General features: G+C 37.3%; 3 protein-coding genes across 9 annotated transcripts; all 3 read right to left on the bottom strand.

Annotated features, from left to right (window-relative positions):
• Positions 1-1,529: 1,529 nt before the first annotated feature.
• Positions 1,530-5,932, bottom strand: LOC18588330 (EEIG1/EHBP1 protein amino-terminal domain protein). 2 transcript variants are annotated; one of them, XM_018128048.2, is made up of 4 exons: positions 5,807-5,932; positions 5,603-5,686; positions 3,193-5,462; positions 1,530-3,094 (listed from the first exon to the last, which is right to left on the bottom strand). In XM_018128048.2, exons 3-4 carry the CDS (start codon positions 5,457-5,459, stop codon positions 1,945-1,947), a joined length of 3,417 nt encoding a protein of 1,138 aa, XP_017983537.2. In that variant the 5' UTR covers positions 5,460-5,462; positions 5,603-5,686; positions 5,807-5,932; the 3' UTR covers positions 1,530-1,944. The 2 variants fall into 2 exon arrangements, with proteins under 2 accessions (XP_017983537.2, XP_017983538.2); XM_018128049.2 differs by lacking the exon at positions 5,603-5,686.
• Positions 5,933-11,432: 5,500 nt separating this feature from the next.
• Positions 11,433-14,098, bottom strand: LOC148760632 (uncharacterized). Of its 6 annotated transcripts, none has more exons than XM_088809546.1 (2): positions 13,129-14,098; positions 11,433-13,022 (listed from the first exon to the last, which is right to left on the bottom strand). In XM_088809546.1, exons 1-2 carry the CDS (start codon positions 13,558-13,560, stop codon positions 13,020-13,022), a joined length of 435 nt encoding a protein of 144 aa, XP_088665672.1. In that variant the 5' UTR covers positions 13,561-14,098; the 3' UTR covers positions 11,433-13,019. The 6 variants fall into 6 exon arrangements, with proteins under 6 accessions (XP_088665672.1, XP_088665671.1, XP_088665673.1 ...); XM_088809545.1 differs by having other exon boundaries at positions 11,433-12,513; XM_088809547.1 differs by having other exon boundaries at positions 11,433-12,510.
• A 537-nt stretch (positions 14,099-14,635) lies between these two features.
• LOC18588327 (uncharacterized) lies at positions 14,636-16,860 on the bottom strand. The gene is made up of 2 exons (XM_088810433.1): positions 16,131-16,860; positions 14,636-15,705 (listed from the first exon to the last, which is right to left on the bottom strand). The coding sequence occupies exons 1-2, from the start codon at positions 16,701-16,703 to the stop codon at positions 14,854-14,856; spliced, it is 1,425 nt and encodes a 474-aa protein (XP_088666559.1). The 5' UTR covers positions 16,704-16,860; the 3' UTR covers positions 14,636-14,853.

The following is a 16,860-nucleotide window of genomic DNA, read 5'->3' as shown; positions in this document are numbered from 1 at the left end:
ATGCAGTGTTAAATCAAAATTATAATAAAACTATTTGATAACTCGAACATTAACTAATTAATTGGACGTAATATTTAATTCCACATCTGTCGATACCTTACCTTCCAAAATTAATAGCATACTTCCTCAATTAAACTTTTGTTTACAAGTGTGAACTAAGGGACAAGATTCCTAATCACATGGGTAACTGTTTAAATGGTGACGTGGAGCTTTTCCTGGGTTGTTGCTCACTGGGTATTCGGATGACAGTTGTCAGGAAATTATTGGGTGAGTGATGCTCTACCCGTCCTTTGTAGAAAGTTCTAGGGGAGATAATTCTGGTCTGCGGTCGGTCTCTGGTTAGCCTTGCGTAGATAAACCAATGGACGGCAACTACAGATTCTTCCTTTGATCTCGGACGTGGCACACGGAGATTGACAAGTCTAGTCAGACGCAATATCCCCGATGCAGGAGAACTTGCCGCGCGTCGAGGAGCGTGGCCGGGCGCATTTAAAAACTTCACCACCTAGGGGTGAAGATATGATCCCCTTTGAGTTCACATTTTCCAATCTTGCTGCTGAAAAAGGCCTCTTCTTATTTTTTTAAGAAAAAAAAAATCACGATATTTATTGAATTCAAATAATTTTTTTAAAAGGCCTCTTCTTTATTTACTATGGGTGAAGAAAATCACGATATTTACTGAAAAAGGCCTTTTTTTTATTTATTTTTTTGGTAAACAAGATTTTGACTATGACAATTTACAGTTAATCATAAAAATTTATTTTACTTAAAATAAAAATATAAACACTTAATTAAATGTAATAAAAGAATAAACATTGATTTAAAATTTTTTAAATAATTTAAATATTTTTTAATATTATATCTTAAATTAATTAACAAGACCAGTGAATAATAAGAATGAATAAAGGCATAATGACGATGAATAAGTTTTCTCATGTTAAGTCTCTTCATCCAATCATGAATAGAATCAGTGATGATATTTTCATCAAATTCTTTTTTTTTTCTCAAAATTTTTTAAATGTTTAATAATAGTTACTTGTAATATTAATGGATAATATCACTTTGTTTCGCTACCAAATTAATTATTTTATCAAATTGAGAAAAGAAATGAAGAAATTAAAACATCTGATTTATTATTATTATTTTTTTTGTAATTGAAGAAAGGGGCATTCAAACTTTACTTTTAGACAAAAAGTTTATGTACCAATCAATAAATCAAAACATTTAATATAATTGAGTTCAATTTGTACATTTTAGAAATTTTTTTTTGTAGTATGATGTGATGCTATAGAGTGAAGGTTAATATGATAAATAATTAATAACGGGGTAAAGATAGAAATAGAAATCATCTTACAGCAAGTACAACGTAACTTCATATTTACTAGATAGTTTGGTTCACCTTTTATTTCTGACTAATTATCCTTCCCATCAGTAAAAATTAATTTCAGGCCATGTTCATAAATACTATACTTCATTTTTTAATATTTAAAATAGATTAATATGTGTTTAAAAGAAATCAGCTTTAACAATTAAAAAACTATAACACTTGTTCATCCGATAAACAAGCCTTCGAAGGCAGGCAAATGTGCCTGATGTAAGGTTTTTTAAATTTTCTGCTACAAAGACTACAGCTGCTGCGGTTCTTCTGCAGCAAAAAGAGACAGATCACAATTGCACAAATTGAGACACAAATTACACCATGCACTCTTTGATCGAAAAACATATAAATTTACAGACAAGAATGAAAATGTAGCACACCACCTTTGCTCTTGACTTGTATTGCATGGACAATCAACAAATTGAAAATAAGTACAAGAAAATCTCCACCAGCAGAACTTGTCAACCCTGTCTAATCTCAAAGCTGTATACTCTGGCTCTCTGCCACCACCCCATCTTACGTAGGAGCACTTAATCCTTTCAAGCAAATTCCAATGCATGCGCAACTCATTGCAACCTGATAGTTTCATTGGGGAATATAACGTTAGGATTTCGAATATGCGGATTAAGGGCTGCCAATTCTTTCCATTTAGCCCCAGTACCGTGAATACGAGACGAGATGCTCCACAAGGTGTCACCTGGCTGAACTTTTGTTGTTGAAGGGGTTGAAGGTTTAGAGGCAGCCTTGGACTTCAATAATGGATGTTTATTGCTCTTTCCCATTCCATTGGCAAGCAACCATCGAGAACCAGACTGTTGTTGGGTCTTGCTACCCCAAAGTTTCTTCTTGCCAGGCTCAGTCTTCAAACCAGCAACATGGACTTCTGTGATTCTGAATTGAGGAATCCCTTCCTCTTGGGAAGCTTCTTCTTCTTTCATCTCCTCCTTTTTCACCTCCTGTTTTACAGCACACTCAGAGTCATCATTCTCTTCATTGTCATTCCTCAAAGCTGAAACCGTACTGTATATCTTTGGCTTTGGTGGGACAAATACCCTCTCCACTTGAATAAGAGCAAGCATTGGTGCACCAACTGGCTCGTAGTTTCTTATAGGATCGCGAAGTTGCACCATCAATGCCACTGTGAAATTATTCCCCAACAAACCACACTTTTTACCCCGTCTTTTCTCTCCCTTTGACCCTCCACGAATCAAGTCCAATGATGTAGCATGATGAGCAGCAAGGATTTTAGAAGTTCGCTCACTTATTCGATCTTCATCATCAATATCACCCGAATCAAGTCTCATCCATTCACCAAGAGTAAGTGACAGACCCATTAAACCATCAACATCATCACCACTGTCTTTTATATCCAACAATTGCATCCCAGCAGCTCCCTCTAAACCAAGGGACCCACTAATACCAAACCCCTTACCTTGAAGGGCGGAAATTTCCCCAATAGACTGTGCACTGATGTTTGAAGGTGCATCCTCATCTGACATGCCAGATTGAATTCTCAACCCTTCCATTGAGAGTGCTTCAATCTTGTCCATTGCCAATGGAGCAAGATCTTCAAGGGATACATAATCTGAGCCCATCTCATTGACAGAGGTTGAACTAAGTTTGTTAGAGCTGGGTAGAGATGATCTTCTTTTAACTTTCTTTTGTCCACCAGACACATCTTGCCCAACCTCAAAATCATGCTGCAACAAACACTGCCTGCATAGAAGACGAAATAACATATAAGTAAGATTTCACAAACAATATTTACGAAAGAAATATGTTGTGGGAAACCAAAGAAAAATGGAGTCACAAACCTCTCCGATCCCTCCAAAGTGGGGGCAGTGGGGGCAGCTTCCCATGCTACTTGTTGCATTGTCTTACCAGTTATATCCTCCAAAGGCATCAACTTATTAGCCTGCATAGAGAGCTTTTCAATCCCCACTGAGGCCAGTCGCTGAAGTATATCCATTATACCGGAACCCATATCTGCAGGTACCACAACAGGACTGGACACCTGCATGATCAGGCTCCCACCACTTTTAGCATTACTAAAAAGTGTCGGATTCATGGACCGCAAAAACCCTCCGTTCTTTGTCTGAAGAAATGGACCTAAACCTTCTCCAAGAGAAGGCAGTTCAAGTGGCTCTTCAGGAAGCAAATCAACTGGACTCCCAAATCCACCAGAAGAGCCAGGAGAATGCTGAAAAGCCTTCTCATTCAATCCCCACTCACGCATTAAAGCTTCTGTCTCCAAGTCTTCCAAAACTTTAGCCCTCGTTTTGCTCATCCCATTAAGTTCCATCTGATGCTCTTGCTCAGCATCTTGAATAACAGACGACAGATCAAAACCCTCAGTAAAGTTCCCCCAACCAGAAGCAGTTGAAGTATCAAAGTCACATTCTACTTCCTCCCCATCAGGCATGTCAAAATCAAATAATGAACAACCACTGGCTAGGGTATCTTTCTCAAATTGCCTTAGTAAACGCTCCCTTGGTGACTCAGGCTCACTCTCAGAACTCAAGCCAAATGGACTGTGATCAATACCCAGCATATTCAAGAACTCACTTGCCACAGATTCAGTAACTTCATCCAAGCTAAGTGACTTTGCCTTCCTATTTGTTTTATAATTTGCTTTATCCTCCATGTAGTCTTCTGGGTCTTCAGGATCAGGAGAATCTAATGCCGCCTCCAGATTTGAAATGCTATTTAAAGCTAACTCTAATTCTTTCATCAGTGATTCTTTTGAGCACTGGTTGTCCTCTTTGGAATTGCTATCTTGCACCACAAGCACATTTCTTTGATTACTACCACTCTCCTCATTGGAGGAATGAAGCTGAGAGCATTCTTCACTATTTCCTCCAATGCCAGGATTAAGTCCAACAACTTGAGGGCTTGCTACCGTTGGTATACCAGTCGCCACAATGGAAACTTCCTCCAACTTAGCCTGTTCTGAAGATAACTCTATCCCTTTTTCAACAACAGAGACGTGGTTATCTTCAGTTTCTTTTTCAATATTCTCCTTACTTGATTCAGATGCAAGGGAAGATGGAGGTTTGATGGGCTCAACATGTTCCATTAAGACATTGTGTTCAGGCTGAGAAGCAGCATAAACATCTGACTTGTCTTCATCAAATTTCTTATCTAGCATATTTGTATGGTCGAGCTCCAATATTGACACAGGCAAAACTTCATGAAGATCTTTTATCTCCTCTACAAAATGAGATGAGTCCAAAGGTTTGATGTTACCCAAACTGGGAAGACTCTCAACACGCCTCATTGTGCCCTTTCCCATACTCAGATTATTCTGCTTCATAAGTGACAACTTGGTATCATACTGATTATTACCAGCTGGAATGGGATTATCCCCGATAACCATATACCCAAAACTAACATTCAGTGTCGCACCCTTGGCCTTCCCTGATAACTTAAAACTTGTTGTCCACTTCCCTGAGCTCTTCTCTTCCTCCAGTTCCTCCAACGTAAGCGGAAGCAACCGTGTAAGGTCAACTCGATGCTTCCCCAAATCAAGGTCTGGTGCTCCATCCACAGAGGCATAGAGCAGGAAATGCTTTGCCTCATACTTGGCTGAATGGTGAGGTCCACTTCGACTACCATATACCGAGCATGTATGTGTCAGCTTCTCTTCAAATTCAGCAGTTCCATCAAAAACTTTAGCTGGACAAGTCACTTGACCCCCATCTCTCCTCTTCCAATGCACACATAGACTAAGATCATTAAAATTGACCGGCAAACCTTCAATGGAGTGTACTTGAAGTGAGAAACAACAAGCAAACCTACGGTTTCTAACATTCGAAAATGCTTTCAACGGCTTCCAATTCCAAATGGATTTCTTGTCTTTGCGTGATTGGTCGTCTTTACTGTTCTTAGGCTTTGATTTTTGTTCGGGCAAGTGGGTTTTCCCGGCTGGTTTGTTGAACCGAGTATGAAAAGCAGAAATTGAAGTCCTTGAAGGGTTCTTGTCCAAATACAAAGCTTTGCTAATAGCTTCAATTTCATTCAAAAACTTCCCATTACTGGAATCCTCACTATTCTTCTTCCTAGATTCAACTTTGGACAGCATGATCTTTTTTTTAAAAAAAAAAAACAGATTAAGCAATAGTAAAAAAAATCCCTTACAAAAAATTCATTAAACAAATCTAAATCTAAGAAAATACAAAAATAAATAAATGAATAAAGGTAAAAGCCAGAAATTATATTAATTACCAAATTGAGCTTTCCAGCAACCAAAATTTCCTAATCGAAAACCCTGTTTTAGATTTCAATACATAGTCTCCTTCTGGCCTTTGCCTATCCAAAGTTTAAAAAATTCATCCGATTCACCAAAAACATATACAAGAATCTCAGAAAAAAGAAAAACCCAAAAACATAGGTGGTGAAGAGAATAAAGCGGAGATGTCGAAATCTTACAACAAGAAAGTTACGGCGGCTGAGAGAATTGAGCCGCGGTTGTCTGGGCGGGTCGTTGTCCCCTTTGGTCTCTGAATTGCCGCTGCCTTTTTCTCAATCCAACATTTCAAACCAACTACAAAAATGTATATTTCTCATTTAGTCATATTTATTAAGTAGTATTTGTTTAGACACGGTATTTACCTGGTGGACCCTTGTCTTTTCATGAAATCTGTTTCCTGGACTTGTATATTTTCCATTTTTTCACATTTACCCTCAAGTACAAATATGGTCCCTCTATCTATTTTTCCATTTGGATCCTTGCAATGATTTTGCAGCGGGGTAGATTTTGTTGCCATATACGGTGGATTTACCTTTATTTAACTTGGGTTGATAGATAAATGTATTATATGCTGGTCACTACCCTAACCATGGTTGTAAATTGATATTGGACAATAAATCTTAAATTACAAGAAAAATGAACCTACCAGATTATCATAGTAACATTAATTATTATCAATTGCATGCATTTGAGCTACTCTCTAAACAGAATCTTGCATAACTTGAATATGTAATTTAAAATTTTATTATGAAAATAAATATGTTATTATAAATTGATAATCAGTAAACTAATCAATCATAAGTTAGACGATTAAAAATTTTCATTTATATTTGGTTTCTCTAAAAAATTTCAATTGATCTAATATTTAATTTTAAATCTTAAATTAACTATTAAAGTTTTGTTATTGACAATTTATTAGTACTAATTATAGATCTCAGTATGTGTTCGGACATAAAAAGGAGTTGACTATGTATGTGAAAGATTTTATAAAATAACAAGTTACCAAATAAGATTAAACCTATGCAACATTCTAATACAAATGAGTTCAGTTATGTAATAAGGGCTTGACTTGTTCATATATAAAATAAATTTTTGTAATTCTGATCAAGTTCAATTAGGATTTTTGAAAAGGAGTTCAAGTTCGATTTAATTAAACTTTGATTGAATTTGAGATTAGATCGAGCTCACTTTGTTTAGTTGAAATAAGTTTATTTGTGAACATTAAACAATTAATGAATATGTTCATGGCTTAGGGAATTTGTTTATAAATAATAAGCAAGCTAATAATCAAATAATTTTAAACAAACAACTTTGAAATAAAATACAAATAATAATAATAATAATAAATTATATTATAATCTAAATTCTAATCGAATTATAAACAAATTTTATTTTGAATGAGCTTTTAAGCAATTTACAAATGATTTTATAAATAAATAATAAATAAACCTTTTTCATAAATATAAACGAAAACACACGTATGGACATGCTTGACTTGTTCACTAAACAAAATCTAAAACCTTGTTGGAAACTGTTTGTTTGACTCTTGAAACAAGTATGAAGTACCTTAATCGGAGCTTATTCAAGAGTTGTTTGAGGAACACAATAAAATGATGAAATAAGGGTATAAAAGAGAGAGAGATAGAAAGCTGTAGGCAAAAATGTAAAAAATGGAAAATAAACGATTGCATCGCTAAATATGTAGTGGGAGGCTTAGCTGTCACATTTGGGGCATTTAGTCAAGGGCAGAAATACTTTACTTGAATGAAACATGAGTTAGAAACCCACTTTAGTGAATAAAGACCAAAAGCCAACGCTCTCCTCTCACATTCACATTGCTTGCAAGCCAAAGAGTCAAAGGCGCAGGAAACAAATAAATATTGTATAAAAATTTTGCGTTGTCATAACTAAAATAAATATGTAGGATATTGGTTTGCAATTCCCTCCAAACTAAGCTTTTTCCAGAAGTTTAAAATTTCTTTTGGGGGTATTCCCCTCTCCCCCTCCTCCAGAATCACGTGAGAAAGCTTCAAAGTTTAGTATTAGTAGGTGTGGGCCAAATCCAGATGTTTCCAGGCTTTAGCTTACGTCGCCAAATGTCGACGCCATTACATGCAATGTATGGCTGCAGTTAGCTGCCTGCATTCAGCAGTGGCCCACTCCCAATTTTTCAAAATTACCCGCCAACCTGTTTCCTCGTATCATTATTATATCAATCATCAATGATTAAATGCTGCATGAAAACAACAGTATTCCATATCTATTGTACTTATAAGTATTTTATAAACATTTTAGTCTTGACTGGTCGTCTTATTTGTATAAAATTATTTAAGATAATGTTTTATCTTTTTATCATGATAAATTGGAATTATAAAGATTATTAAATATTAAAATCATCTGATAAAAAATTATTAATATTTTTTATGAGATTTATCAAGTGTTCTTTACTAAAAGGATTTTGTTTTAATTGAAATCAATGGCGTAGCATTATTAATATGACCAAATGCATTACTGTCAAATTGTATCCAACATTTATCATTTGATTTATCGGATGATACGATTAATTAAAAAAATGGTATTTAACATTATATAGAGGATGTAGCCTGGTATCACTACTTCAATTCCTATTGATAATTGATAACATCGTTACGGATGAAAGGGGAAACTGAAATGTACAACCATACTAGTTAAACAGCATAAGTCTGAGACAATTATCCAAACCAATGCCATATTTGGCTCTAACAATGCATCCCTTGAGAAACCAAATTCCTTCATACTCCTTTTATCTTTGTTCCTGTGCATACACTACACTATATCTTTTCTAATGTAGCTAAACAAGTTTTCTTCTTCTCTGTTTCTGGTTTCTAGACAAATAGAAATTCATAGCTTTGCATATGGAAGCACATGACGTGGAAGAAATGAAGCAATCAAGACGAAAGGAAGGGGAAAATGTACGGATATATTATAAAAAAATAAATTGTCATTAATAATTAATTTTTGGTTGAAGGTTGTTTTTCTGATAAAATGGTTGAAGTTAGCATTTTATGAATTAATATCCTCAAATCACAAAAAAAAAAAAAAACAAGTGTCTAAATGTAATTATTAATTTAAATTAATTATGAAAAAGTCTTTTTTATGTTATTTATAAATTTGTATTTTTTGTTGAGAAAGAATAAACAAATGCACGAAGTTCACATTCTATTCTTCGAAAATACAATTTATTTCTGTTAATATTATATGCGACATTGTAATTCTATTGTGCCATCATGCCGATTATAGATTGATCAGGCAATCGATTTGAGTAAACAAGCTCTTCATGTCTAGTATCAATTCAGCTCCTCCAACCAACTGAAATGTCACTGAGATCTTGATTTGTTGTTACCTTGCAGCACACAAAAATCTTCTTGCTTAAAACAGGATTCACTAGACTTTGGACTACCTCTATAATTGCATCGTTTCCTCTTTTTCACTAGTCAAGTAAAAGACGCACCGAAGTAGATGATCACTCTAATGTTCTCCCCTTTCGTTCTAAATATATTCTTGCATAAAATAAGATTTAGTAGACTTTGTACTTCCTTGATAACTACATTCGTTCTCTTCTTTTACTAGCCAAGTAGAAACTGACCGGATCACTCCGGTGTACACCTCTTTCCTTCTAAATATATTACATTTATTGAAAGCCTTTCCTCTCCGATACTAATGCCTTCAAGAAGAGCATGATAGTCGCCATCGATCACTTTCAAAGGTGTTGAATCTCCCTCAACCCAAGATATATCATCGAGAACCAATTCATTATAAATATAGTTAGGGTCTAAAACATTACCGATACAATATGAGAACTGAGCCAGTCGAGTTGGCAATGATGTGCATAGCAAGCCAAGTCCAAATACTCGGCTCATTAGCTTATCATCCTCGAACTCCATTTGTGAAACCGCACTCAAATATCACATGCATGACAGCCAGGCCATCGTCTGATGTTCTAAAAATAATTTTTTTGGAAAAATGTAAATCATTTCATTTTTCAATATGAAGCATATTGACCTGAAATCCTCGCCACTGATATGTATAAAAAAACAGGCTCTGTTACTAAAAGTCCAGAAACATGACCCAACTACACAGCATACAAAAACCGCTTGCAGCACCAGAAACATGACCCAACTATACAGCGTACAAAACCCGCCTGCTGTACCAGAAACATGACCCAACTATATAGCATACAAAAACCGCTTGCAGTACCAGGCTTAAAGCACCCAATTCGTACGTATTAACAACCAAACAAAGACCCTTATATCAACAGGTGTCCCAACAACCTTAAGATAATGATACATCACAACCTGTTAGAACTGCCTGTGAGAACAAAACACACTGTACCAGCGCCTAGTTCAACACGCAGCCAAGCCTTCCACCTTCCAAAAGCACAAATCCTTGCCTCACCTGGATGCCTGATAGATAGGTTGTACCAAGAACCAGGTTAGGCTTCCACCGTCACTTCCACTCCTTGTCCTGTCGTCAACAATAGCCATCATCGTAGAAACCCCTATGAATTAGGAGCCAGCTTCCCAATTTTGACTCCTGTCGACCGCTGCTGGTGAATCCCCAACAACTCTTCTTCCTGACCTCATTTTCCACCCCTCCAAGGCAATATGACAATGTCTTGCCGCCCCCTAGTGGATCTCCATCTGATCAGCGGCCTTCTCCACCTTCTCCAGCCCAATCACACTCTTATAACGGTATTGCTCTGTTGAAGTTTTCCCTGATCACCTCTACCTTCCGAATGAACAGCAGGGTTGCTCTCTGGAAAGGTTTTCTATTGAACCAACCCCTTGATATTGCTGGTGGTAAAAACATGGCTCGGACGAGGTGCACGAGGTATTAAGAGGTTGGGAAAAGATACAATACTCAGAATTGCATGGCAATCTAGTATATGTGGAAGAGTTGGTAGAATTATAGATCGGACTATACTGATTGGAGCATCGGAGGCAAGGGTGACATTGAACCCTGCTTCCAGTGTCCATTGCTAATTGAGAAACAGGATAGAGAAATTATTACTAGGATGAATGTCAGGCTGAGTATCAGTAGTGGGCAAAGTTATTCTAATTTGCATGGTGCTTTCTACGCGGGTTGTGAAATCTTTACTCTTATTGTGATAAGGAGAATGAATAGAATCTTCACTCTTATTGTGATAAGGAGAATGAATAGAATCTTGGTGGATGAGCTTAATGACCAACTTCTTGGATCACCATTGCTGGAAGGGTTGAACTGCTTAAGCTTATAATTGTAAAAAAAAAATGAGAGATTGAATTTGTTCCATAGCCATGACTGCTATGTATTTTTTTGTTGCATCTTCATCTTATATGTATTTCTAATTATTCTTGTTAAAGCGTAGTCAATCGTCTCTAAGTTGCGTAGGATTTTTCTAAATTTGTTAAAGTAGTTGGATACAGAAATGTTGTTATTGCTGTGACTTTCTGATGCGGCTCTGTTTTTGTAAACTGGTGCAGGGTTATGTCAGGGAGGCTCAGTTGTTGTGGTTGTAGCCTGATGATGTCATTGGGGATGGTTGTTTTTGGTTGTACAGACCTCTTTTTTTGGCTGTATGGGCAACCTTTAAGCCAAAGTTGCTTAGGAATTTTCTAAATTGTTCTTGTTAGAGTAGTTAATCTTGCTTAGGATTTTCTAAATTATGTAGTTAATCATCCAGAAGTTGCCTAGGATGTTTCAAGGAATGTTTTCAAAATTGTTCAGTATCGAAGATTCCAAGCGTTAACATTAGCACACGTGATACTTTAAATCATGACCAAATACTCAACACCAAAACCATGGGAGTGGTATTTAACATTAATAATTCTATCAGATGATGCAGCCTAGTTTCAATATTCCAATTTCCAATGATAATTGATAACATCATCACGGATGAAAGTGGGGAAACTGAAATGTACAACCATTCTAGTTAAACAGAACAAGTCTGAGACAAATATCAACACCAATGCCACATTTGGCTCCAACAATGCATCCTCTAAGAAGCTGTGGTAGTTGGAAATGGCCAGCTTGGTCTCCGATAAGAATTTCATATTGATGATATACGTATTCAGACATTGCCTTGATCCTGATCTTGCCTCTCTTTTCTGCACGATGAAAGCCGCTTCTTTATGTGTTTTCTTAGCCTCTGGACAATCCAGATAAATAAAGCGCGCTGTATGAGCTAAGAAGACAATGCCAATTACGTCCAACCATGCTAGCATAGCAATCGCGATCACCATTTGTACAGTTTGCTCATTGTCTGGCGTGATAGTTAACATAGAAGCAATGTAGGTGACTACCATAGATGTTAAAGTCACCCACATGGTAGCCATGAGAATCCACACATATATTCTCTGCTTCAGAGGTAATCCACTTACAAGAAAAAACAATGTGCTTATGGAAGAAATGAAAGAAACCGTGTTGAATATCCAAAAAATACTGTATAGCTTAGAATCATAAGTAGCCAGCACTGACTGAACAGTGTGGAAATAGTCAGAGTCATGGTCCCAAACACCACCAGGAGGGCTGAACCCTTCTTGATAGGCCATAGCTGCAATAACAGAAGCAGCTACCATCAAAGTGTCATATTTCTTGTTCAACCGGTCATCATTCTTCAAGTGCTTCTTTTTGTTATTGCCAGCACCAGATGCTGCTATGGCTTCAGAATTTACCGGCACTTTGGGTTTTTCACTTGCTTCAATAAATTGGGTTATGCCACTTTCTGATGCAGGGATCCTCCTTGATCTCAATGCTATCGCATTTAGGAGGGATTCATGAATTTCCATGCCTTTTAGATCTCTTGGCATGTTTGCTATTATATCTAAGGCTGTAAAACCATTTTGGTTTACAGCATTTACTTCTACTGCTGTTTCATTGAGAAGATATTTCACAGTTTGCACAACATAAACGAAAAGTGATAAGTACATTTAGACAGACATTATGAATCTAGTACAACTAAGATGCTGGCCTTTTGAAAATTAAGGGGACAGATGCTGTTGATCTGTTGGTTTATCCGAGGATTCTCCTTGATCAGAGGTAAGTCACTTCTGGGTGTGTTTTAGGAAGGAAAGCTGGAAAGGCCCAAACTTAGTAATATCAAGTGTGGCATTAAGTCATTTGTTTTGGAAGTCTAAGCAAAATCCAATTTATATGATTTCATCATTTCAGGCATGGGAAACAAAAAAGCTAAAGAAGAAAACCAGTCCTAATACATACTTGAATTACCTAAATTATCATATGCTTGGTCAATGTGAATTCGGTGAGTTAGGGTCTATTCTACTGACTGAAATAAGTGGCATTCAGCATTCCACCTAAACCAAGGACACAAAGACGATTTCCTGATATATGGGAGATAAGGTTGCCAACTTAGCTTCACTACAGAATTCAAAAGAAAAACCGTCTCTTAAATAAATTCTTTTAGGATCAGGATATTCAGCAAAAGATTAGTGACAACAATTGAGAACAAAAGTAAAAGAATTACCTCAATCCGCTTCACAGATACAGCTACATGCAAGACACTATTTCCATCACGGTCTTTGATGTTTACTATATCCTTGTCCCTCCCCAGTTCCACCAAGAGCTTTGTAGTTTTCAAACGGTTGTGCTCCACAGCCAAGTTCAGAAGGGTCTCTCCCTTGTTCAGTGTATATTGAGCTGCTTCAGAATTCACATGCACCAACTCTTGTATGACATCAACCCGGCCTTTCATTACAGCTAGATGAAGAGGGGTTCGACCATCTTCCTCTCGAGCAAGACACATATCAGGATTCACTGACAATAGCAACTTAACCATTTCAGTGTAGCCATTGGCAGAGGCCAGGTGAAGAGGTGAAAAGCCTTGCGAATCCAACTCTGAGGCAAGTTCTGGTCTACTATTCAACACTGCCTCGGCAAAATGGAGGTGACCTAGCATGGCAGCGATGTGTAAAGGAGCTTCATTGAATCTTGTGGTTGAGACACCACAAGACACGGGCTAGAGTGAGCTTATCTTCGTCCATTAATTGGTTTAAGGAGCTAACACTCCCACTTAGGGATGTTTCATAGAGCCTTTTCTCTCTTAGAATAATTCTTTCACGACCATCCATGGATGATGTTCAGTCCTTGCGCTTTGCCAATGCCGAGCTTCATAATCCATTATATCCACAAAAACTACCTCCCTCACTTTCAATCACAAATGGAGACCCTTTTCCTTTCTTCTACCCACTCACGCACTTTCTCTACGCACTTACTTAAAGATGAAAAGTATGAAGCGCACTATTCCTTATGCTATCAAAGATCATTTTCACAGTTGCTCAGCTTATTTAGCCTATCCAGAGGAGTTTCATTATTTAATGAAGTTTGTGGTTGAGACTAGGGCTAGAGTGAGCTTATCTTCTTCCATTTTCCAGGAGCTAACACTTAACACTCCCGCTCAGAGATGCTTCAAATAAAGTATTTTCTCTCATAATTCTTTCACGACCTTCAATGGATACTTTCCTTTATGCTTAGCTACATCCGTTACATCCACCAAAACTATCTCACTTCCGATTTCTAATGGAGGCCCACTCTTTCTCCACGCCCTTGCTTAAAGATGAAAAGGATGAAGGGCACTACCTCATGCTATCTAAGACAGTGCACCCGTATCATTTTCACAGTTTCTCAGCTCATTTAGCCTAGTACCATAACGATGCAATTTTTTGGTTTTTTTTTGTTTCTTCGCTTTTTACCAGTGATTTTGCAGAAATTCCAACAGTTTAACAATGCTGCAATGCCCTTTCTGCTGATAACTCTCTATATGTTAATTGATATAAAAATTATTTGCATGCAAGGGATATATGCCAAGCAATCAAGCAGAAGGGTTCTTAGTTGTTTTGGTTGATGCTATTTACATTGTAACTCCACAAGGGTATCCCAGGATTGAAGAGAAAAGATTGAAAATAAAGATAAATGCTGAAGCAAGGAGTAGAAAATATACAGTTTAATATCCACGTCATTCCAATTTGGTATGCTTTACAGGAGAAATATAGTATTGTGAAAGTAAGAAATTACCACAGTGGTATATGCAGGACAAAACTTGTTCTCAGCAAAGCTTGCTGAAAAAAAATGATCCAACTTTAACATTTACAAATCTATCACACCAATCTGAAACTAGTTACAACAAGCTTGGAACAATAACTTTAGTGTAGGCTACCAGTATGAAACTTGCAAAATTTTCATTACTTTCATCTCACACATCTTCCTGGTCATTGTCAACTTGAGCTGAAGGTTTCTGCTCCTTTTCCTTAATAAATCCATACTTTCTAAGAACCCATAAGTTCATACGAACGACATTCCCAATGAAAACAACTCCCATAAGACACAACCACGCTAAGACTGATATCTCTGTTACATCACGCAGCATACCTGCTGCGCTCTCGGGTGACATATGTCTTAGAGAGATGAAGTACGTTATCACTTGGGCTGTGATGGCAACCCACATGATAATCATTTGAATCCACATCCATCTTCGTTTCTTTATCGGTAGCCCACTAACAAGCAAGAGTATTATGCTTAGAGACGCAAGGAAAGCAAGTGTGTTGAAAATCATAAATTGACCATACTCAATATCTTGGCTGTATGCCATAACAGCAGTTCCGGCTTTGCGAGGATGCTCCAGAGGGTTTCCGTTCCCATCTACAGTTTCGTCTGCTTGCCAAACACCTCCTGGTGGGGTTATTGCAGCTTGGAATGCCACAGTCGCAATCAATGATGCGACCACCATCAATGCACTTCGCTTCCTACCAAGCCAATCAGTGTGCTTATGCGTTTTTATTGGCTTCCTTGAATTGCTTTCTTCTGCTGATACATATGAGACCAGAGACCTTGTTATCTGGGGAACTTTTGTTGGAGTTAGAACCCACTCAGGTGTAATTATTTGTAGATCCTTTGCACTTAAAACTCCAGCATCTCTAAGAATGCATTCAATCTCCATGTCTCTCAAATCTCTGGGGCTCTGTGTCAAAGTATCTAACACTGTGAAGCCATGCTTATTTATTGCATTTATATCCAGCCCAGGAACAGTAAGCAAAAACTTTATGATCTGCAAAATTTATGAAATAGCAATATTATGAAATGAAATGCAATTGAACTAACCTTTTGGATATTCATAAGCACATTATAGAATTAGATCTCCCAAAGCCAGCACCTCTAAAATACATCTGCATTAAATTCTACACCTAATGATATGAATTTTTTTGACACTGCAAGAGTACTTAATCTAGTTTGAATCAGAGAACAACCAACCAATTATGCTATGAACTCAATTGTACTTGAAAATGTTTGTGACAAACATAATTGTACCTTAGTCTGTCTTCATATTCGTAATTTCCATTACCAAATAAATATAACCCCTCCAACCAGAACTAAGGAGTTGATAGTAAATGCCAAAAAATTAATCAGATTAAAATCTACACAAAAGGTTCAAATATACAAACCAAGAGATGAACAAACATTGTAGAAGCATACCTCAATCTGCTTCTTGGCCACAGCAATATGCAACACAGTGTTTCCATCACAATCCTTCTCATTCACCAATACATCATCATCTTTTCCAATCTCTTCAACCAAACTCTTCAACCCCAACAACCTATTACTTCCCACACACAAATGCAACGCAGTTTCATCACGTTCAGTCACCACCTGAGCTGACTCAGGCCTAGCTCGGACTAATTCCCTCAGCACCTTAACCCTCCCCTTGATAGCTGCCAGGTGGAGTGGCGTCTTACCATCTTGATTCCTCACCATGCACATTCCTGGATCCACTCTGACCAACTCTTTGACTATCTCGAGGAGCCCTTTTGCTGCAGCCAGGTGAAGGGCAGAGCAGCTATGGAAATCCAACTCGGAAGCCAACTCTGGGTTTAGATTGAGAAGCTCTTGGACAAAATTGACATGTCCTAGCATGGAGGAAACATGGAGAGGGGTCTCGGAGACACAAGAAACCATAGAACGGTGAAGAATGAGAGGATCTTCTTGAAGTAAATCTTGGAGGGACTGGATGTCTCCTTCCATAGCTGCATCTGATAACCTTTTTTCCATCTTTAATTTTCCTCTTTCTGCTCTAGCTTCTGCGTTTGTCTCCTTTTAGAAATTTCTTTTTCTTTTTTGTTTATAAAAGTCATTTGTGGAAGAAAGCCGCCAGGAAGAAGAGTGGGAACAGAACAAGAGGTGGGTAGTGGCTTACATGGAGGATGCT

This window comes from Theobroma cacao, chromosome 9 (genome assembly GCF_053813885.1).
Source record: "Theobroma cacao isolate CCN51 chromosome 9, ASM5381388v1, whole genome shotgun sequence".
Taxonomy (NCBI): domain Eukaryota; kingdom Viridiplantae; phylum Streptophyta; class Magnoliopsida; order Malvales; family Malvaceae; genus Theobroma; species Theobroma cacao.
This window is presented reverse-complemented; position numbering and strand designations above follow the sequence as displayed.